The sequence below is a fragment of the Neoarius graeffei genome, chromosome 26 (genome assembly GCF_027579695.1).
Source record: "Neoarius graeffei isolate fNeoGra1 chromosome 26, fNeoGra1.pri, whole genome shotgun sequence".
In the NCBI taxonomy this organism is placed as follows: Eukaryota; Metazoa; Chordata; class Actinopteri; order Siluriformes; family Ariidae; genus Neoarius; species Neoarius graeffei.
In genome coordinates, this window is record NC_083594.1 from 2,293,798 (window position 1) to 2,317,132 (window position 23,335).

The window sequence follows — 23,335 nt, forward strand, 5'->3', positions numbered from 1 at the left end:
TCTGTTTGTTTGTTTGCTATATTTATTTATCTAATTTTTAAGAACAGAAAAGAAAAAAATCTGTGAAAACATCTTTACAAGTTATTTTAATAAGGAATGTGCAAGAAACCTGTACACCCCCCCCCCCCCCCCCGAACCCTGGGGGTTTGTTTGTTTGTTTGTTTGTTTGTTTGTTTGTTTGTTCCCCCCCCCATTTTTTCTTTCGCACTGCTAATCAAAAAAATTGAATTAGCAAATTGAATGAATTAAATTAAAGTGTTGACTTGTTTTACACTAAAAAAAATCAAGTAAAAATGGTCTAGAGCACGGGCAGAATTTATATTTCTCATTATGGGGTTATGACAAAACAAATAAAGTGAGCTCTGAGTCATTTCTTTAAGTTTCAAGGTTGATATTTGTCTTTTTTACATAATTTTGTTTCTTTCTAGAAATAAAAGCTTCCATTATTTACCAATAGATTAAGACAATTTCAGGTTTCGATTAAATAGCAATCTCCAGAAATTGGCTGAAAAAGTTTTAAAATTGTATAAATTATTGTCGTCCCACAGAATATTCAGTAATTTTTTTTCCCAGTGTAAACATATTTTTATTTAAAAGTAACTGAATGCTGAATATTTGAAAGCCAGGATTAAAGCTAATGTTTCTGTTACGTGAGCAGCGGCTCCTTTACACCGTAACGCTTTGGTTGTGGATCAGCGGAATCTCGGGTCACTCATCAGGTTCTCATGTTAAGATGCCCTTCAGTGTGATGTTTCTGGTTTGCGTCTTGCTATCTGTGTCGTTAATGTGCTGGTTGGTGTGTTTTAGGGAAGGAGACTGGTGGCTGGCGAGTTCTTTGACCACGGGGAAAAGCGGCTACATCCCCAGTAACTATGTCGCACCGTCGGACTCCATCCAGGCCGAAGAGTAACGACCAGTTTTTACTTTTAATATCTGTGTTTGTCAAAATTACTTCGGCTCAGAGACCCAGCAGGTTCAATTTTGGATTGGAAAAAAGTAACGAGTTCCTGGTGTGATAATCGGACACGCCCACATAATAACTTTCAGCACGTCACCTGTAAATTCTTACCATTAACACTGTTCCTGTTGAAACATTCGTTAACTTTCAACACAAGACGCATGTTATAATCGTATATATCAATCATTTCTGTCAAAAAAAAATGTTTTTTTAATTGAAAGATGCAGGAACTTTTCAAACAGGAGTAATAACAGAAATTGAAGATAGATTTGGTATTTTAATCATTTCTTTGTTAATTTTCAGCGAATGTTTTGATTGTTGGGTCTCTGAATCGTCTCCGTGACCATGTTTAGTAAAAATATCTTTCAGTTTTGTTTCTAAAGATGTGTTTGCATGTTTTTTGATCAATTTTGACGGTTTTGTGCTAAAAACAATAAAAAAGAAACCATTGTTTTGTAATGTTAACTAATGCAGCATTTAAAAGTAGAATAAAAACAAAAAATAACTTTAATTTTATGAACTTGGACGTTTCTTGCAGCAAAACTCAAGTAACATGTTTTGACTGGAAAATAATTTTTTTGTGATATCATCATCTACACGAGCTGCATCGTGTAACCTCTCTTTCTTATTTTTATTTTTTTATTTTTTTAACCCTGTAGGTGGTTTTTCGGTAAAATAACACGGCGCGATTCTGAGCGGCTGCTGCTGAACATCCAGAACAGGACAGGAACCTTCCTCGTCAGAGAGAGTGAGACGACTAAAGGTGTGCATTTGTGTTTTTCTGCCTCGAATCAACGCTCAACTATTAAACTGCATAGATACACAAACTGCTGCTGTCGTTTGTTAATGTGTTTTTATTTATTATTAACTGTTTTATTGTGTCTTGTGGTTGAAGTTGGCATAAAGTAAAATTTGTTCGCCAAACATGACCAAAAAAACCCCACCCTACTGTCTCATAGCGAGTGAGTGATGAAGGTTCTGGAGCTGTAAATCACGAGTCCAATGTTCTGTATCGTGTTCTAAACCATCGTATCTGATACTGACGGGACGTCCTGCTGAATCGAACCTCAACTCCACGGCTTCCTTTAACAAACCCAAAAATAAACTCTTCAGCATTTAAATTTTTGCCCAAATTTAATTCCAATCTTGACTCCAACTCGAATCTTTTCTTTGTAAAGCACTTTGAGATTTTGAAGTCAGAAGTTTTGGTTAAAATGTTGAGATTTTTTGACGCGACACACACTTCATCTTTTCCGATAACGAAACTGAAACCTTGAGCATCAGCTGATACTAAAACTCATCCTGTAATGTTTTCTTTAAACACGATTAAGCTTTAAAATGTTTTTGTTTTGGTCTGAAGTTTAACTCTTTCACACACAAAAAAAATCACTGAAACACTGTAAATATAAAGTATAAATATAATAAACTCAATCTGAACAAAGTAGAATGCACATGTAGACATTTCCAGTTTCTTTTCCAAAGTCAGTGTTGATATTTCCCGTTTGTTTACATGATCCAATATTTTTCCATTGATATCCTGCGTGCTCCCCCCCCCCCCCCCCCACACACACACACACTTGGTATCTGTACCAGCTTTAGTTTGTTGTATTAAGCAAAATTTAATTGTAATTAAAGCGATTAGAAACGTCCATCACACTGAGTCAGTTTTTAAGATGAAAAAAAAAGTCAGTGTGGAGATTCAGTGGAGGATTTTATTTTTTATTTATTTACTTTTTTTTTTTTAACCACAATGAATGGCTGAAGTGTTTTAAAGTAGGTCAGTGTGTGAAGCTGCTTTTCCTCCAGCTATTAAAAAAATCTCTTTAGAGCTGCAATATTCAGGGAGAACAAGGAGAAGAGCTTTACGTCTTTATTTCTGCTTGTGTGTGTGTGTGTGTGTGTGTGTGTGTGTGTGTGTGTGTGTGTGTGTGTTGTATTAAAATCCTTGGCCAATTTTTGGAAACAGTTTTCTCAGATTTGATTTCAGCTCAGGGATGGACTGATTTGATTTATACAGCATTGATCTTGTGATCATTTTCAATTACATTTTTAAATTTGTTTATTTATTTTTAATTTGCAAACTGGTTGTGATGAGGTGGTGATTAATTTTATACTTAACCTTAAAAATTGTGTTAACCTCTTTCATTGGTAAGGAATGTTGTACATACGATTTTGAATATTAAAAAAAAATTATTTAACCATACATTTATTTGTGGTAGTAGGAATAGTACCAAGGTGTTGTTGGTGGTGGTGGTAGTACAACCCCGATTCCAAAAAAGTTGGGACAAAGTACAAATTGTAAATAAAAACAGAATGCAATGATGTGGAAGTTTCAAAATTCCATATTTTATTCAGAATAGAACTTATGGCCCTTTTCCACTACCCTTTTTCAGCTCACTTCAGCCCGACACGGCTCAGGTTTCGACTACCTTAGAGCAGCACGACTCGGCTCGCTTCAGCCCTGCTTAGCACCCAAAACTCGCACGGTTTTGGAGTGGGGCTGAAGCGAGCCAAACTGAGCCGAGTGGGGCTAGGGGCGTGAGCAGACACTCCCCTGTGCACTGATTGGTGAGGAGGAGTGTCCTCACATGCCCACACACGCCCCGCGAGCACGCTGGGATCTGTAAACACCGTAAACCCGGAAGAAGGAGAATTACGAATTACGAGAATTTCTGAAGCCTTATGTGCCTCACCTCATCTATATGCGCTTGCCAGTATCTGCTGGCGTTGTCGGTGACAACAAGCCACAGCACCAAGACCAGCAACACTAACGACTCCATGTCCTCCATGTTTATTGTTTACTATCCGGGTCGTGAGACTACCGCTTAAAAGGTCACCGATGTCACTGTTTGCGCCGCTTAACGACATCACGTGACATCCACCCACTTTCGCTAACTCCACCCAATGTGTCCACCCACTTCCAGCCAGCACGGTTCAGCGCGGTTGTAGTCGAAATGCAACTCCAACAGCCCCACTCAGCTCGACTCAGCCCGACTCGGCACGGCACGGCTCAGCCCAACTCAGCCGCGTTTGTAGTGGAAAAGCGGCAATAGATGACATATCAAATGTTTAAACTGAGAAAATGTATCATTTAAAGAGAAAAATTAGGTGATTTTAAATTTTATGACAACAACACATCTCAAAAAAGTTGGGACAAGGCCATGTTTCCCACTGTGAGACATCCCCTTTTCTCTTTACAACAGTCTGTAAACGTCTGGGGACTGAGGAGACAAGTTGCTCAAGTTTAGGGATAGGAATGTTAACCCATTCTTGTCTAATGTAGGATTCTAGTTGCTCAACTGTCTTAGGTCTTTTTTGTCGTATCTTCCGTTTTATGATGCGCCAAATGTTTTCTATGGGTGAAAGATCTGGACTGCAGGCTGGCCAGTTCAGTACCCGGACCCTTCTTCTACGCAGCCATGATGCTGTAATTGATGCAGTATGTGGTTTGGCATTGTCATGTTGGAAAATGTAAGGTCTTCCCTGAAAGAGACGTCGTCTGGATGGGAGCATATGTTGCTCTAGAACCTGGATATACCTTTCAGCATTGATGGTGTCTTTCCAGATGTGTAAGCTCCCCATGCCACACGCACTAATGCAACCCCATACCATCAGAGATGCAGGCTTCTGAACTGAGCACTGATAACAACTCGGGTCGTCCTTCTCCTCTTTAGTCCGAATGACACGGCGTCCCTGATTTCCATAAAGAACTTCACATTTTGATTTGTCTGACCACAGAACAGTTTTCCACTTTGCCACAGTCCATTTTAAATGAGCCTTGGCCCAGAGAAGACGTCTGCGCTTCTGGATCATGTTTAGATACGGCTTCTTCTTTGAACTATAGAGTTTTAGCTGGCAACGGCGGATGGCACGGTGAATTGTGTTCACAGATAATGTTCTCTGGAAATATTCCTGAGCCCATTTTGTGATTTCCAATACAGAAGCATGCCTGTATGTGATGTAGTGCCGTCTAAGGGCCCGAAGATCACGGGCACCCAGTATGGTTTTCCGGCCTTGACCCTTACGCACAGAGATTCTTCCAGATTCTCTGAATCTTTTGATGATATTATGCACTGTAGATGATGATATGTTCAAACTCTTTGCAATTTTACACTGTCGAACTCCTTTCTGATATTGCTCCACTATTTGTCGGCGCAGAATTAGGGGGATTGGTGATCCTCTTCCCATCTTTACTTCTGAGAGCCGCTGCCACTCCAAGATGCTCTTTTTATACCCAGTCATGTTAATGACCTATTGCCAATTGACCTAATGAGTTGCAATTTGGTCCTCCAGCTGTTTCTTTTTTGTACCTTTAACTTTTCCAGCCTCTAATGGCCTTTTTCCACTACCCTTTTTCAGCTCACTTCAGCTCACTTCAGCCCGACACGGCTCGCGTTTCGACTACCAAAGAACAGCACGACTCGGCTCGCTTCAGCCCTGCTTAGCCCCTAAAACTCGCACCGTTTTGGAGTGGGGCTGAAGCGAGCCAAAGCGAGCCGAGTGAGGCTGGGGGCGTGAGCAGACACTCCCCTGTGCACTGATTGGTGAGGAGAAGTGTCCTCACATGCAAACACACGCCCCGCGAGCACGCTGGGATCTGTAAACACCGTAAACCCGGAAGAAGGAGAATTACGAATTACGAGAATTTCTGAAGCCTTATGCGCCTTGCCTCATCTATACGCTCTTGCCAGTATCTGTTGGTGTTGTCGGTGACAACAAGCCACAGCACCAAGACCAGCAACACTAACGACTCCATGTTTATTGTTTACTATCCGGGTCATGAGACTACCGCTTAAAAGCTCACTGATGTCACTGTTTGCGCTGCTTAACGACATCACGTGACGTCCACCCACTTTCGCTAACTCCACCCAATGTGTCCACCCACTTCCAGCCAGCACGGTTCAGCGCGGTTGTAGTCGAAATGCAACTCCAACAGCCCCGCTCAGCTCGACTCAGCCCAACTCAGCACGGCACGGCTCAGCCCAACTCAGCTGCGTTTGTAGTGGAAAAGCGGCATTATTGCCTCTGTCACAACTTTTTTGAGATGTGTTGCTGTCATGAAATTTCAAATGAGCCAATATTTGGCATGAAATTTCAAAATGTCTCACTTTTGATATTTGATATGTTGTCTATATTCTATTGTGAATAAAATATCAGTTTTTGAGATTTGTAAATTATTGCATTCCGTTTTTATTTACAATTTGTACTTTGTCCCAACTTTTTTGGAATCGGGGTTGTAGTAGGAATAGCAACAGGGTGTAGTTGTTGGTGGTGGTAGTAGTAGGAATAGTAACAGGGTGTTGTTGGTGGTGATGTTAGTAATAGTAGGAATAGTAACAGGGTGTTGTTGTTGTTGGTGGTGGTGTTAGTAGTAGTAGTAGGAATCGTAACAGGGTGTTGTTGGTAGTAGTAGTAGTAGGAATAGTAATGGTGCTGTTGTTGTTGGTGGTGTTAGTAGTAGTAGTAGCAATAGTAACAGGGTGGTGGTGGTAGTAGTAGTAGTAGTAGTAGGAATAGTAACAGGGTGTTGGTGGTGGTGGTGGTAGTAGTAGGAATAGTAACGGTGCTGTTGTTGTTGGTGGTGTTAGTAGTAGTAGCAATAGTAACAGGGTGGTGGTGGTGGTAGTAGTAGTAGTAGTAGTAGTAACAGGGTGTTGTTGTTGGTGGTAGTAGTAGGAATAGTAACAGGGTGTTGATGGTGGTGGTACTAGTAGTAGTAGGAATAGTAACAGGGTGTTGGTGGTGGTGGTAGTAGTCGTAGGAATAGTAACAGGGTGTTGTTGGTGGTGGTGGTAGTAGTAGTAGGAATAGTAACAGGGTGTTGGTGGTGGTGGTGGTGGTGGTGGTAGTAGTAGGAATAGTAACAAGGTGTTGTTGGTGGTGGTAGTAGTAGTAGTAGGAATAGTAACAGGGTGTTGTTGTTGTTGGTGGTAGTAGTAGTAGTAGTAGGAATAGTAACAGGGTGTTGGTGGTGGTGGTGGTGGTGGTAGTAGTAGTAGGAATAGTAACAGGGTGTTGGTGGTGGTGGTAGTAGTAGCAATAGTAACAGGGTGTTGTTGGTGGTGGTAGTAGTAGGAATAGTAACAGGGTGTTGGTGGTGGTGGTAGTAGTAGGAATAGTAACAGGGTGTTGGTGGTGGTGGTAGTAGTAGTAGGAATAGTAACAGGGTGTTGGTGGTGGTGGTAGTAGTAGTAGGAATAGTAACAGGGTGTTGTTGTTGTTGGTGGTGGTAGTAGTAGTACGAATAGTAACAGGGTGTTGTTGTTGGTGGTGGTAGTAGTAGTAGTAGGAATAGTAACAGGGTGTTGGTGGTGGTGGTGGTAGTAGTAGTAGGAATAGTAACAGGGTGTTGGTGGTGGTGGTGGTAGTAGTAGGAATAGTAACAGGGTGTTGTTGTTGGTGGTAGTAGTAGTAGGAATAGTAACAGGGTGTTGTTGGTGGTGGTGGTAGTAGTAGTAGTAGGAATAGTAACAGGGTGTTGGTGGTGGTGGTAGTAGTAGTAGTAGGAATAGTAACAGGGTGTTGTTGGTGGTGGTGGTAGTAGTAGTAGGAATAGTAACAGTGTGTTGGTGGTGGTGGTAGTAGTAGTAGTAGGAATAGTAACAGGGTGTTGGTGGTGGTGGTAGTAGTAGTAGGAATAGTAACAGGGTGTTGGTGGTGGTGGTAGTAGTAGTAGGAATAGTAACAGGGTGTTGTTGGTGGTGGTAGTAGTAGTAGGAATAGTAACAGGGTGTTGGTGTTGTTGGTGGTGGTAGTAGTAGGAATAGTAACAGGGTGTTGGTGGTGGTGGTAGTAGTAGTAGAAATAGTAACAGGGTGTTGGTGGTGGTGGTGGTAGTAGTAGGAATAGTAACAGGGTGTTGTTGTTGGTGGTGGTAGTAGTAGGAATAGTAACAGGGTGTTGGTGGTGGTAGTAGTAGGAATAGTAACAGGGTGTTGGTGTTGTTGGTGGTGGTAGTAGTAGGAATAGTAACAGGGTGTTGGTGGTGGTGGTAGTAGTAGTAGAAATAGTAACAGGGTGTTGGTGGTGGTGGTGGTAGTAGTAGGAATAGTAACAGGGTGTTGTTGGTGGTGGTAGTAGTAGGAATAGTAACAGGGTGTTGGTGGTGGTGGTAGTAGTAGGAATAGTAACAGGGTGTTGTTGTTGGTAGTTGTAGGAATAATAAAAGGCTGTTTTGTTTTTGTTTGTGTGTTTTTAATGCACATTATGATATTCCTGGCAGTGTGTGAAATTAGACCCGTATGGTATTTAAAACAAAAAAAAGGGAAAAAAAACACTTTTTTTTTTTGATGTTTTATCTCCAGCACTGACACTGATTGAGCTGAATTTGAATATTTCAGCTTTATACCGAAAACCTTAATCAGGAACAATGTCCTGTTTTCTTAATTCAGTCCTCCTCTGATGTTCCTGGTTAGTTTTTGGGGTGATGCTTTAAATTATCGCTCCTTTATCTGACCTTATTCTTAATATAAATTAACCAACATCTGCATGAATTTTGTCACTGAGTCAGTAACTCTGCCCACACTGACCAACATCAATGCCTCTGTGTAATGATCACATGTTCGGTTTGTTAATTAGTCATGTTCAGTACTAACTTGTATAGCTTTTCTTATTTTATTAAAACACTGATAGCTGATTAAAGCTGAGCCTTGTGTTCTTGAATGCACCCAGTCATATTCATAAAGAGAACTTTAATGGAAAGGCCCTGAGGAGTTCATCTTTATGATATGAAACCTGTTTCTACAGTAATAGGAGGTTTATCAGGTGTTTCCCAAACTCTCTGTTCCTCAGGACGTCTTTAAAACAGGAAGTAATCTGCCATCACTAACCGCAAAATAAGTGTCATTTCATCATCACTCTATCATCTGATTTTAAGGGTTTTTTTCTGACTTGGATAAGGAGTGACGTACCTTCTCATTTTTTAACTTGCAAAATAAAGAACATCTGTTTTCATGTTTCAGGCAAAACAACATGACTGTAAAGGGATAAAAAGTATGATGTGTCGTTCTATAAATAATAATAATAATAATAATAATAATAATAATAATCTCATCTCATCTCATTATCTCTAGCCGCTTTATCCTTCTACAGGGTCGCAGGCAAGCTGGAGCCTATCCCATTATTATTATTATTATTATTATTATTATTATTAATATTAATATTATTGTTGTTGTTGTTGTTGTTGTTGTGATGAGTGTAACTCCACTTCATCACACCACCCAAAGTACTGATTATTTTTCTGTAACAGAAAAACACAGTGGTTTATTTATTATATAATGTAAAAAATAATGTTTAACAACAACAACAATTGAAACATTTGAAGTAAAAAATAAAAGAATGTTGCACCACTGGTAGGAGATTTCCCACTGTGTGTTTTGTGTTGAATATTAACCTAAGCGCTGTGGTGTTTGTTGTTGTTGTTGTTTAGGAGCGTACTGCCTGTCTGTGCTGGACTACGACAATACGAAGGGTCTAAATGTCAAGCACTACAAGATCCGTAAGCTGGACAGCGGAGGGTTTTACATCACGTCACGGACGCAGTTCAGCTGCCTGCAGCAGCTCGTCCTGCACTATCGCAGTGAGTTTCAGCTCATCTATCGCAAAATCAACACACACACACACACACACACACACACACACACACACACACACAAAAGATTGAACATTAATGCACACTTACACATTAACAGGCTTTAATTGGGTATAATATATACATGCTGTATACTGAAGGCTGCATCATGGGAAAACTCAGAACACTCACATTTCTTGATGGCAATAATATCTAGCGTTTGTCTTGTCATCCCCCCTCCCCCCAACTGCCTTCGTGTTGTGAATTTTCCTCATAATGAGTTACAGCAAAATAAATCAAATCAAATAGAGGCTGAAAAATCAGTACAGAGTCATCAGGAACATCATAAAAAAGCTCACAGTGATGAGGAGATGGAGGAGGGTTTCATGAATATTAAGGGGTCTTGGTGTTTGTGAGGTTTGGTTGCTGGGGGTTTGGTTGGTTGGGGTTTAGTTGAGGATTTTGTTGGTTGATTGGGGGTTTGGTTGGGGGTTGAGGATTTGGTTGAAGATTTGGTTGGTTGATTGGGGATTTGGTTGAGGATTTGGTTGGGGGTTGAGGGTTTGGTTGGGGTTTGGTTGAGGATTTGGTTGGTCGATTGGGGATTTGGTTGGGGGTTGAGGGTTTGGTTGATTGGTTGGGGTTTGGTTGAGGATTTGGTTGGTCGATTGGGGATTTGGTTGAGGGTTTGGTTGATTGGGGGTTGGTGTTGGTTTTTGTTGTTACGACTGTGAGTCAAACAAAAACCTTAAAAGTGCAGCATAAATTGAAGTAAACGTTTGTTCCATGCTGAAGCCCTGAAGGAACTGGAGATGACGTGACTCCTGTTTGCACGGAGCGACATGCAGTTTTAAAAAATTAAAGTTTTCATTTCAATCATTATGATCTGTGATACACACAGAGTTTGATTTAACTTGCATTATCGAGCACCCACTTTTCCAGAATTTTTTTCCCAGAGCAGACTCTGTCTGGTTAGGTGTGTGTGTGTGTGTGTGTGTGTGTGTGTGTGTGTGTGTGTGTGTGTGTGTGTATGTGTGTGTGTGTAATAATATCCCTTTAAAATATGTTCACCCTGCAGAAAATGCTATAAATATTCACTAGTGCTGCTATTAATACCTGCTTCCTCTCCGTTTCAGCGCACACAGACGGATTGTGTCACATCCTGACGGACATCTGCCCCACGCTGAAGCCACAGACTCAGGGACTCGCGCGAGATGCCTGGGAAATCCCACGCGAGTCGCTGCGGCTCGACCTTAAACTGGGTCAGGGGTGTTTCGGGGAAGTGTGGATGGGTACGACACAAATAAATCTTCCTGAAACGTTCACAGATATGCCTGCTTTGGAATTTTAATAATGTGTGAAATGTACACATGACTTTTACCCAAACACACAATAATATATTCATGATTATGCTAATGTAATTCTGACGATATTCCGACACACCCCTGCACACACTCGGGGAATTCTGTTTGTCAGGTGTAGGGAGCGATCGGTTCGAGACGGGGACAGGTTTCAGATTTCTGTAGCAGCTGAGTAAGAGGTTTGGGTTTGTTTGTTTGTTTTTAAATTAGCCATAAATACACTGAAATATAACTAAAACAAAGAACTGATTGATCTGAACATTAAAAATAATCTGCTCCACTCGGTTCCTGGTTTCAGTTTTCCCAGCGCTTGTGTACATTTCTGAGTGAACATTTGTGAGGAAGTTTGTTAGCGAACTGTAGCTGAGGTGATCCGGGGGGGGCGGAGCTATTAACGACATTACAGTTCTGTTTCTTTACAGACTCGTAACATTTTAGGATTTCCTTAAATATGTTTGAAAAACTCCAGTTAGATCCATCAGGTGAACTCTAACGACATTCTAATACCGTACCTGATGATAAAGCTGTACGCATTGTAATGCGTTAACAATGTATAATTAAATATATTTTAATGTTAAATGTCAGCAGATTAGAAAGATATCGTTAATAGCTTATTAGACTTGTAATTAAAGTGGAAGGTTGAGTTTTTATGGTGTTTTATGGTTTTCATCTAGAACTGGACATATTCTGTATTGTCATTTAATTCTAGATTTTTATAACACTCATCTCATCTCATTATCTGTAGCCGCTTTATCCTGTTCTACAGGGTCGCAGGCGAGCTGGAGCCTATCCCAGCTGACTACGGGCGAAAGGCGGGGTACACCCTGGACAAGTCGCCAGGTCATCACAGGGCCGACACATAGACACAGACAACCATTCACACTCACATTCACACCTACGCTCAATTTAGAGTCACCAGTTAACCTAACCTGCATGTCTTTGGACTGTGGGGGAAACCGGAGCACCCGGAGGAAACCCACGCGGACACGGGGAGAACATGCAAACTCCGCACAGAAAGGCCCTCGCCGGCCACGGGGCTCGAACCCGGACCTTCTTGCTGTGAGGCGACAGCGCTAACCACTACACCACCGTGCCACCATTATTATTATTATTATTTAAAGTCCACTCTTACATGTCTTTGTTGCTGACATTGTCTCTGTCTCTCTGGATGAATCCTTAAAGGGTCCAAGTTTTTAGATTCTAGGTTTTAGGAAGAAAATAATAATGTATTACAGTTTATTTTAATAAATTATTCTGATTAAAGGTTCCCAGCTTCCCAAAAAGGTTCAATTTGGAAATAGTTTCTGACAGAAAAACACTAAAAAGAAATACACACAACCATTTTTATGACCTGTAAAAAAAATCCATAAAAAGACTAACCCCGGTCGTACTTTGTGATGCTGCTCAATGAAAATGTTCTAATATTATGGAACTCATCACACATTCAGTTTCTTCCCTTTAATTTTTTATCAGTAAATAATTCACTCTTGTTTGAGTAATTCCAGTGAGAGCGTTAGCATTCTGTTGATTTCCTTCAAACATTTTTTTTTTTTAAATCCTCATTTGTTTTGGATTTAATTATAATTCTAACACGAGTTCTGGACGTCAACCTGCATTGATTTATTTCACTTTAATGAGTTTCCATTAGCTTTAATTAGCTTTAAAGAGTCTAATTGAGCCACACTTTCTTTATTATTATTATTATTATTATTATTATTTGAAATAGCTGAAGTAAGCGTCCTCTCCGGTGCAGGTACGTGGAACGGCACCACGCGAGTGGCGATAAAGACGCTGAAGCCGGGCACCATGTCCCCTGAGGCATTCCTGGAGGAGGCTCAGGTCATGAAGAAACTCCGGCACGAGAAACTGGTGCAGCTCTACGCCGTTGTCTCCGAGGAGCCCATCTACATCGTTACAGAGTACATGAGTCAAGGTCTGATCTTTATCGTTACTGAATGGTGTTGATGTATTTTACAGAACACGAGTCATAAATAAATAAATGTGTATCGATCTGATATTTCCTGATTCCAGGAAGCCTGCTAGATTTCCTGAAAGGAGAGAAAGGAAAATATTTACGACTTCCACAGCTGGTTGATATGGCCTCTCAGGTACTGTTTTAAAAAATAAATAAATAAAAGACATTTATTGGGCAAATTAAATATCAAGGGAATTGATTAAAATATAAAAATATATGTTTAAAAACAAGTACTGAAAAACAGCAATGTACAAGTAGGCAGAGTAAAAAACAATTTTTAAAAAATCAAGCAAATGTCTAAAATAATTGCCAAAGTGTAAACACGCAGAGAAAATCCAGTCTGACTTTAAAGGCGTCGTGCGGTAATTTCAGCAATCAGGCTATATCATGTGTCAAAATGTCGGGTTTGGTGGGTTATTCAAGCCCCTCGGTTTCCCGCGATCTCAGTGTCACGATGCGCCTGCTACAAGCATTTAAAGTTGACGCGCACAGCCAAATTTAGGCAGCCAGCCGTTAACTAGGTCAACTTATGTGTGACGTCATACCAGTAACCTCCCTTGGGTGATGCTGGCCTGTCGCCATGTTTTCTCTATAGCGTGCGTTTACCAGAGTTGTTTACATTGCGGATTTTGTGGATTTATTCAGTTTGTGGATAGTTTTGAACACTCAAAACACTATGAAATGATGTATTAATATTCTGTGATACAAAATGCCTAATCGGTGTATTGTGTTTGGCTGTAACAACGAACACTGAACACTATTTGTGACTGTTATCAATGGATCTGATTTCAAGGTCATGGCTAGGTATTGATAGAAAAAAATATTTTTTTAAAAACACATGTTTTAAGTGTTTTTATGTATCAATCATTAATTGTACAAAATGATTTTCATACATTTATGTATTTGTCATATCTTTCTTTGTCACATGAAGTGTTGTCTTGATAACATATGTGGCACATAATTTTAGCAAATGGATGACAGAAGATTAATTGAAAGATTTATGCCACAGAGCTGCCTTTAACTAATAATTATCACTTATTACTGACGATTGTACGTTTACTAAACAATACAATACAAAGCTCAATACTCCCAGCCTATAACATACTGAATATCAAGTTAAAATCAACCGCAATAAAAGGAAAATGATGAAAACTGGAATATCAAGGGGTCTACTGTATCAGAAGGCCCACTGCATTTCGCGAGATCGCAAGCTGTCAAGTTGCTAGAATTCAATCTTTCTAGCTATACTTTCACCCCCTACAGCTATCAGTATTACACATAATCATAGATTAATCACACAGCATTCTAATTCAAGTGAAAATGGTCTTTAAAAATACACACAAGTAGTGATTTAGTCAGAGAAACCAACCAAAACAAGTCTTCAAGTCGCCGGTCTTCTTCATTCTCGTCTTCGTTTCTGTCGTCGTCAGAACTGTCCTCATTTTCTTCTGAAGATGAGCGCTCAGGTTCAAATCTGTAAGGCTGGATACCACCAGGACATTCAGCTGTCAAAATCTCTACTTGTGGGCCATTTTCTTCTTCTGTATCGGTAAAATCAAAGCTAATTTCCTCAGCATCGCTCCTATTTTCTGGTGTGTCCGCCATTGCAACTGCACCGAGTGGTTACTGGTATGACGTCACGCAGCTGTTCCATTGACCGAGAGGGGGCGCTGCGAACGCGGGAAATTTCAAGTGATGGGCATGACCAAATAAGGACCGATTACAACCGCGGGAAGCTTTTGAAAAATCGACGGTCAATTTATTTCGAATCTCGAAAGCATTCTGGTGCAGAATAATGCGACTTTTATCGCCACTGCGTGACGCCTTTAACCCTGCATTTCAGTTAACAGCTACACCTCGTCAGAAGGTAATTAGTGGACGAGTTTCTTGCCTTATTAATGCGTTTGAGATTAAATAGTAAAGAATAAAAATATCTCATCTCATTATCTGTAGCCGCTTTATCCTGTTCTACAGGGTCGCAGGCGAGCTGGATCCTGTCCCAGCTGACTACGGGCGAAAGGCGGGGTTCACCCTGGACAAGTCGCCAGGTCATCACAGGGCTGACACATAGACACAGACAACCATTCACACTCACATTCACACCTACGCTCAATTTAGAGTCACCAGTTAACCTAACCTGCATGTCTTTGGACTGTGGGGGAAACCGGAGCACCCAGAGGAAACCCACGCGGACACGGGGAGAACATGCAAACTCCACACAGAAAGGCCCTCGCCGGCCACGGGGCTCAAACCCGGACCTTCTCGCTGTGAGGCAACAGCGCTAACCACTACACCACTGTGCCGCCCCTAATAAAATATAAATAATAAAATAACCCGATTCCATCCATAACTGTTGTAATCTATAAATATTATATCAACAACTGAACAACTAAGTAAAGAGAAACAACATCATTACTTTAAGACAGGAAGTGACTTTTATTTATAATTACTAAAAATGAAGAACAAACCCTGAATTAGAATTAGAAGGCGTGTCCAAACTTTTCACTGCTACTGTAGATACAAGTTTTCATCTGCTTCTGGATTTGTGATTGTTTGTTTGTTTGTTTGTTTGTTTGTTTGTTTGTTTGTCAGATTGCTGCCGGTATGGCCTATGTGGAGAGGATGAATTACGTTCACAGAGATTTACGAGCAGCGAACATCCTCGTTGGAGACAACCTGGTGTGTAAAGTGGCCGATTTTGGACTCGCAAGACTCATCGAGGATAACGAGTACACTGCCAGACAGGGTGAGAGGGGGATTTCAGGGACGCTGTGTGGACGTGGAGGCTGCAAACAATGTTATGGGGGAAAAGTGTTCCATCTTTTACTGTATTTTAAATGAAAACATCTGCAATCTGATGGCTTGGAAAAATGGAAAACATCACTGTGTTCCCGAGGGGATACATTTTTATTTGGTAATTTTTTTGGGAGACCCAAGGGGGCGCTGATTTCCTATTTATTATTAGCTCACCAGCCGTAGGGTGATGAGATCCTTAACTTGCAAGTGACATCAAAGTAAAATAGAAACCCGGATGTCGGCCATGTTGGAGGATATACAAATGCGGGGTCAAGCGACATTCCATACAAAAGTCACGTAACTCTGCGCAACTCTGTTTTTCCGCTGCTTTAAGTGTTCTTTTAGCTTAAAGCCATATCTCTGTGCTGTATGTGGTTGTGGTCACAACAGGACTTGTGACTGTGGCATGTTCCGATATTATTATTATTATTATTATTATTATTTTATTGTATTTTATTTTTTTAGAATTCCGTCCGTGATTCAGAAAGAGGGCGAGGAAACTCTGAGGCTTAGTACGGAGAGGAGACAAAGGGATCAGGACACTTCATCCAGTCACCATTTCATCCAAAGCCTTTTTCAGACACACTATCATAATACTATAATTATTTTATATTTCAGGTGAAATTTTATATTTCACTCAAATATTTTATATTTCCTGCGTTCACGAATGAAAGCCCTGCGAAAGCACTGCCTAAAGATTTAATTTGATCCATCTGGCTTTAAAAATTAATAACTCAGCCAGCGGCGCTCACAGTGAAACCAAATTTTATAGGCACTTCCCTCTAAGTCTCCCCCCTGGGAAGAGCACAGTCTCGGGTCGGTAGGACCGCGCCTCAGCCCGGGATTCGTGAACAAATCCCCCGCGAGAGCGCTGCTCCGCACCTAAAGATTTAATATGATCCATACTATGGCACTCATTTGCTTTACAAAAACATGTTTTCTTTCGATTACGTTCATTATGTCTTATATTAAATATAGTTAGTTTTTTTTTTTTTCTTTTTTATCAGACATCTAATTTTTGGGTTTGTTTACCTGACATGTTTCGACGTACAACTTCCGTCTTCCTCAGAGTGTCACCGGATGTTAATTGGTGACGCATCTTTTTTCAGCTGCTGTTTCTGAAGGCGTGGCCTTCCTGTCTGGTTTGACAGTATAAGGCGTGACCGACCTGTCAAACCAGACAGGAAGGCCACGCCTTCAGAAACAGCAGCTGAAAAAAGATGCGTCACCAATTAACATCCGGTGACACTCTGAGGAAGACGGAAGTTGTACGTCGAAACATGTCAGGTAAACAAACCCAAAAATTAGATGTCTGATAAAAAAGAAAAAAAAAAACTAACTATATTTAATATAAGACATAATGAACGTAATCGAAAGATTAAGAATTAGTTACGGAGACGAAAGCATCAAGGAGTTTCGCCGCCTAGAGCAATTGACACGGAAACGGGCACGCTACAGGAATCACCTGAGATTCAATCTGCGCTGCCGGGATGAGGAAGTCGTACCAGCCAGCCTGAACATCAAGAACCCGATTCCAACCAGAAACGCGGAAAAGATGATCAGGAAAGTGCGGATGACTCTGGTAAAAGAACGGATACGGTGCACAACGGATAAACTAAATAACATCAACAGCGAACTACACAGGGAGACGGAAACTTTCAAACACCGGTTTCCCCAGAACAAGGAAATGGAAATAGCAATACACGGACACTTGGCAGACATACACGAACAGGAATTCACAGAGACAAAAACCCGACAAATACGAAAACTGGACAAACTCATCGCACAGAAAAAGAAGGCAGAACCGGAGCACGCACACATCAACGACAAATGGATTCATAACATATCAAGGTACAAACTCTCACAAGCAGAACGCAGTATACTAGCAAAAGGACTCAACTACGCTGTCACACCGCACAACATACCACATGACGAATTCATTCTGGCAACTGAATTAGCATGTGAGAAAATACAGGATCACGGACAAAAAGCAGCACTAAGAAACGCAATAGCTGGTATATTGAAAACGGCCAAACCACCACCCAGTAACATCACAAAACAGGAAGCCAAAGCCATGAGAACATTAGCAAAAAATAAAGATATCACAATCCTCCCAGCAGATAAAGGCAGAACAACAGTTATTATGGACACTGATGAATATGAACGAAAAATTAATGAATTACTCAGCGACAATGCATTTGAAATATTAAAAAAAGACCCAACAGAAGACAAGAAAAAGAAACTTAAAGCACTACTAAAACCACTACTCAATGAAAATAAAATAGATAAGCAGGATTACAATCATTTAGTACCCACAGCCAATGTCATCCCCAGGATTTACGGTACACCAAAAATACACAAACCAGGAACACCATTACGCCCCATAGTAGATAGCATTGGTTCAGTCACATACAACTTATCAAAAGCACTCACCGAAATAATTAAACCATTACTAGGACTCACAGACCAACACTGCAAAAATTCAAAACATCTGGCAGAAGAACTAAAAAACATCAAAATGCAGCAAGATGAAGCTTTCATTTCACATGATGTCATATCTCTTTTCACCAGAACACCCACGGAAGCCACCATACAGATAGTACAAGACAAATTAAAAACAGACAGGACGCTCAAGAAACGCACAAACCTCACCGTACAAGACATCACTCAGCTCCTTCAATTCATCGCCACGTCCACATACTTTCAGTTCAGGAATACAATCTACAGACAGAAGGAAGGTTTTGCCATGGGAGACCCACTATCAGCCATCATGTGCAGTTTTTTCATGGAGGATCTGGAGCAGAAAGCACTCACTACAATACCAGCGGAATACAGACCAACACTCTGGAAACGGTATGTGGACGACATATTGGAAAAAGTAAAGAGAGGACACACTCAACAACTCACCGACCATCTCAACACCATAGACAATACCGGCAATATAAAATTCACACATGAAGAAGAAACGGAGCAGTCGATAGCATTTTTGGATTTAAAAATACATCACACAGAAGATGGGGACATCAAAATAAAAGTACACAGAAAACCCACACATACCGACCAATATTTAAACTGGACTTCCGAACACCCCATAATGCACAAAATATCCGTAGTTAGAACATTACATGAACGCACAGCAATAATTACAGATCCACAGGACAAAGAACAGGAGGAACAACATATACAACACGCACTGAAGGCATGTCAATATCCACAATGGGCAATATCCAAAGGGGTGGAACAGGTTAAGAACAACAAAACACAGAAGAAAGAGAAAAAACAAACTAACAAACAAGAACACAGGGGAGTAGTTACATTACCATACATCAGGGGAATAACTGAACGCATTCAAAGAGTAATGAGGAAACACAACATTAACACACCTGTCAAACCATACACAACACTCCGTCAGATCCTGATTCATCCCAAAGACAGAATACATCCGGACAACAGATGCAACACCATATATGAGATTCCATGTAAATTATGCAATAAAACTTATATTGGGGAGACAGGAAGGAGTTTCAACACAAGAAAACATGAACATAAGAAAGAGTGCGAAAAGGAGACAGCTACAAGACAAACCCGAACAATAAAAGAAAAGGCACAACAGGAAAATTATAAGTCAGCTATAACAGATCACTGTAAAAGGGAAAATCACATTATGGACTGGGGGAATGCCAGAGTCATCCGCACAGAAGATAACAAACATCAGCGCTGGATCAGGGAGGCCATGGAGATCCGTAAGCGAAGCCCGAGGACCATCAACCGGGATGAGGGAGCATACATGCTCTCCCATACCTGGAGTGACATCTTGCAGGGGACGAACAGACAGTATAAGGCGTGACCGACCTGTCAAACCAGACAGGAAGGCCACGCCTTCAGAAACAGCAGCTGAAAAAAGATGCGTCACCAATTAACATCCGGTGACACTCTGAGGAAGACGGAAGTTGTACGTCGAAACATGTCAGGTAAACAAACCCAAAAATTAGATGTCTGATAAAAAAGAAAAAAAAAACTAAAAACATGTTTTGTTTCAGTCAAATTCTACTGAGAATTCCTCCTTTTTTTTTCAAACAAACAAATATGTGAAATATAAAATAATTGATAGTGCGTAGGCCACACGGTGGTGTAGTGGTTAGTGCTGTTGCCTCACAGCAAGAAGGTTCTGGGTTCGAGCCCCGTGGCCAGCGAGGGCCTTTCTGTGTGGAGTTTGCATGTTCTCCCCGTGTCCGCGTGGGTTTCCTCCGGGTGCTCCGGTTTCCCCCACAGTCCAAAGACATGCAGGTTAGGTTAACTGGTGACTCTAAATTGAGCGTAGGTGTGAATGTGAGTGTGAATGGTTGTCTGTGTCTATGTGTCAGCCCTGTGATGACCTGGCGACTTGTCCAGGGTGAACCCCGCCTTTCGCCCGTAGTCAGCTGGGATAGGATCCAGCTCGCCTGCGACCCTGTAGAACAGGATAAAGCGGCTACAGATCATGAGATGAGGTGATAGTGCGTATGAAAAGGCTTTGGACAAAACGGTCATGGGACAAAATGACCTGTAATCGTACTCGATGGTCGGTAGAAGCGTCTTCAGAAAAGCTGACTTTTTTAAAATAATATGGGTCAAAAGCACACACATCCATCTTCTCTTTGTATTGAATCTTCGTTCGATCGTTCAAATCGTGATGATCCTGAGAAAATTCAGCATTGTTTACAGACACGCTTTGAGCGACTGCCATCCTAGTTGCTTTGTAAATCCGCCATCATGGCAGACACTCATGATGGAGCACATTTTGATCACATGGTTGCAAGTCATCTATTGTCATCACGCGCCATCTGTCCACAATTCACAAAAATCGCTGCTCCTCCCCGAGTTTTCGATGGATTTTGTTCTGAAGATCAACTTGTTCTAACTGTTCTCATGAAGAACAACTGAGCTAATTATAAACAAGTCTGGTTTCTCATGGTACAGCCGTGTGAGCTACTGCGTCGCTGATGCTCAGTTTTTTATTATTTATCTATTTATTTGTTTTATTTATTTATTTTGGTGCTCTGTTTCTAACGAAGGTGCCAAGTTCCCCATCAAATGGACAGCTCCGGAGGCGGCACTGTACGGACGCTTCACCATCAAATCGGACGTCTGGTCTTTCGGGATTTTACTGACCGAGCTGGCCACCAAAGGGCGAGTTCCGTATCCAGGTAACATTCACCTGATCACTGTTCACCTTTTGCTTACCTATTATTATTATTATTATTATTATTATTATCATCAAGTTAGTTTTGGAGCAAGGCAAATTACTATTATGAGGAACTTTTTTTTTCCTTTTCCATTGTCTATGCAAAATATTCATCTCTGATTGGATGGCGAAGGTGTGTGTTTTTTTTATATATATATATATATATATATATATATATATATATATATATATATATATATATGACTCCTGGAGTCAGCTGGGATAGGCTCCAGCTTGCCTGCGACCCTGTAGAAGGATAAAGCGGCTAGAGATAATGAGAATGAGATATATATATATACAGTGGGGCAAAAAAGTATTTAGTCAGCCACCAATTGTGCAAGTTCTCCCACTTAAAAAGATGAGAGAGGCCTGTAATTTTCATCATAGGTACACTTCAACTATGAGAGACAGAATGGGGGGAAAGAATCCAGGAAATCACATTGTAGGATTTTTAATGAATTAATTGGTAAATTCCTCGGTAAAATAAGTATTTGGTCACCTACAAACAAGCAAGATTTCTGGCTCTCACAGACCTGTAACTTCTTCTTTAAGAGGCTCCTCTGTCCTCCACTCGTTACCTGTATTAATGGCACCTGTTTGAACTCGTTATCAGTATAAAAGACACCTGTCCACAACCTCAAACAGTCACACTCCAAACTCCACTATGGCCAAGACCAAAGAGCTGTCAAAGGACACCAGAAACAAAATTGTAGACCTGCACCAGGCTGGGAAGACTGAATCTGCAATAGGTAAGCAGCTTGGTGTGAAGAAATCAACTGTGGGAGCAATTATTAGAAAATGGAAGACATACAAGACCACTGATAATCTCCCTCGATCTGGGGCTCCACGCAAGATCTCACCCCGTGGGGTCAAAATGATCACAAGAACGGTGAGCAAAAATCCCAGAACCACACGGGGGGACCTAGTGAATGACCTGCAGAGAGCTGGGACCAAAGTAACAAAGGCTACCATCAGTAACACACTACGCCGCCAGGGACTCAAATCCTGCAGTGCCAGACGTGTCCCCCTGCTTAAGCCAGTACATGTCCAGGCCCGTCTGAAGTTTGCTAGAGAGCATTTGGATGATCCAGAAGAGGATTGGGAGAATGTCATATGGTCAGATGAAACCAAAATAGAACTTTTTGGTAAAAACTCAACTTGTCGTGTTTGGAGGAGAAAGAATGCTGAGTTGCATCCAAAGAACACCATACCTACTGTGAAGCATGGGGGTGGAAACATCATGCTTTGGGGCTGCTTTTCTGCAAAGGGACCAGGACGACCGATCTGTGTAAAGGAAATAATGAATGGGGCCATGTATCGTGAGATTTTGAGTGAAAACCTCCTTCCATCAGCAAGGGCATTGAAGATGAAACGTGGCTGGGTCTTTCAGCATGACAATGATCCCAAACACACCGCCCGGGCAACGAAGGAGTGGCTTCATAAGAAGCATTTCAAGGTCCTGGAGTGGCCTAGCCAGTCTCCAGATCTCAACCCCATAGAAAATCTTTGGAGGGAGTTGAAAGTCCGTGTTGCCCAGCGACAGCCCCAAAACATCACTGCTCTAGAGGAGATATGCATGGAGGAATGGGCCAAAATACCAGCAACAGTGTGTGAAAACGGCGGCACGGTGGTGTAGTGGTTAGCGCTGTCGCCTCACAGCAAGAAGGTCCTGGGTTCGAGCCCTGTGGCCGGCAAGGGCCTTTCTGTGTGCAGTTTGCATGTTCTCCCCGTGTCCGCATGGGTTTCCTCCGGGTGCTCCGGTTTCCCCCACAGTCCAAAGACATGCAGGTTAGGTTAACTGGTGACTCTAAATTGAGCGTAGGTGTGAATGTGAGTGTGAATGGTTGTCTGTGTCTATGTGTCAGCCCTGTGATGACCTGGCGACTTGTCCAGGGTGTACCCCGCCTTTCGCCCGTAGTCAGCTGGGATAGGATCCAGCTTGCCTGCGACCCTGTAGAACAGGATAAAGCGGCTAGAGATAATGAGATGAGATGAGTGTGTGAAAACCTTGTGAAGACTTACAGAAAACGTTTGACCTCTGTCATTGCCAACAAAGGGTATATAACAAAGTATTGAGATGAGCTTTTGTTATTGACCAAATACTTATTTTCCACCATAATTTGCCAATAAATTCTTTAAAAATCAGACAATGTGATTTTCTGGATTTTTTTTCTCATTCTGTCTCTCATAGTTGAAGTGTACCTATGATGAAAATTACAGGCCTCTCTCATCTTTTTAAGTGGGAGAACTTGCACAATTGGTGGCTGACTAAATACTTTTTTGCCCCACTGTGTGTGTGTGTATGTGTATATATATATATATATATATATATATATATATATAAAATAATTTTTTTTTTTTTGGGGGGGGGGATTGTAACCATGGCAACAGATACGACAAATATCATTTTAAGCTCAGAAGCTGGATGGATGTAAAATGGATTTGTTTAGAA

General features: G+C 41.2%; 1 protein-coding gene across 3 annotated transcripts in view; it reads left to right on the forward strand.

The window, feature by feature from the left end:
• Positions 1–23,335, forward strand: part of LOC132874011 (proto-oncogene tyrosine-protein kinase Src-like) — a 45,521-nt gene that overhangs the window by 15,919 nt on the left and 6,267 nt on the right. For all 3 annotated transcript variants that reach the window (XR_009651620.1, XM_060909870.1, XM_060909871.1), the window contains exons 4-11: positions 808–906; positions 1,618–1,721; positions 9,387–9,536; positions 10,664–10,819; positions 12,642–12,821; positions 12,920–12,996; positions 15,456–15,609; positions 20,714–20,845. Coding sequence is in view for 2 of the 3 variants with exons in the window: in XM_060909870.1 (XP_060765853.1) it covers positions 808–906; positions 1,618–1,721; positions 9,387–9,536; positions 10,664–10,819; positions 12,642–12,821; positions 12,920–12,996; positions 15,456–15,609; positions 20,714–20,845 (1,052 nt within the window). In the remaining variant the exon portion in view is untranslated. The remainder of the gene's footprint in view (positions 1–807; positions 907–1,617; positions 1,722–9,386; positions 9,537–10,663; positions 10,820–12,641; positions 12,822–12,919; positions 12,997–15,455; positions 15,610–20,713; positions 20,846–23,335) is intronic.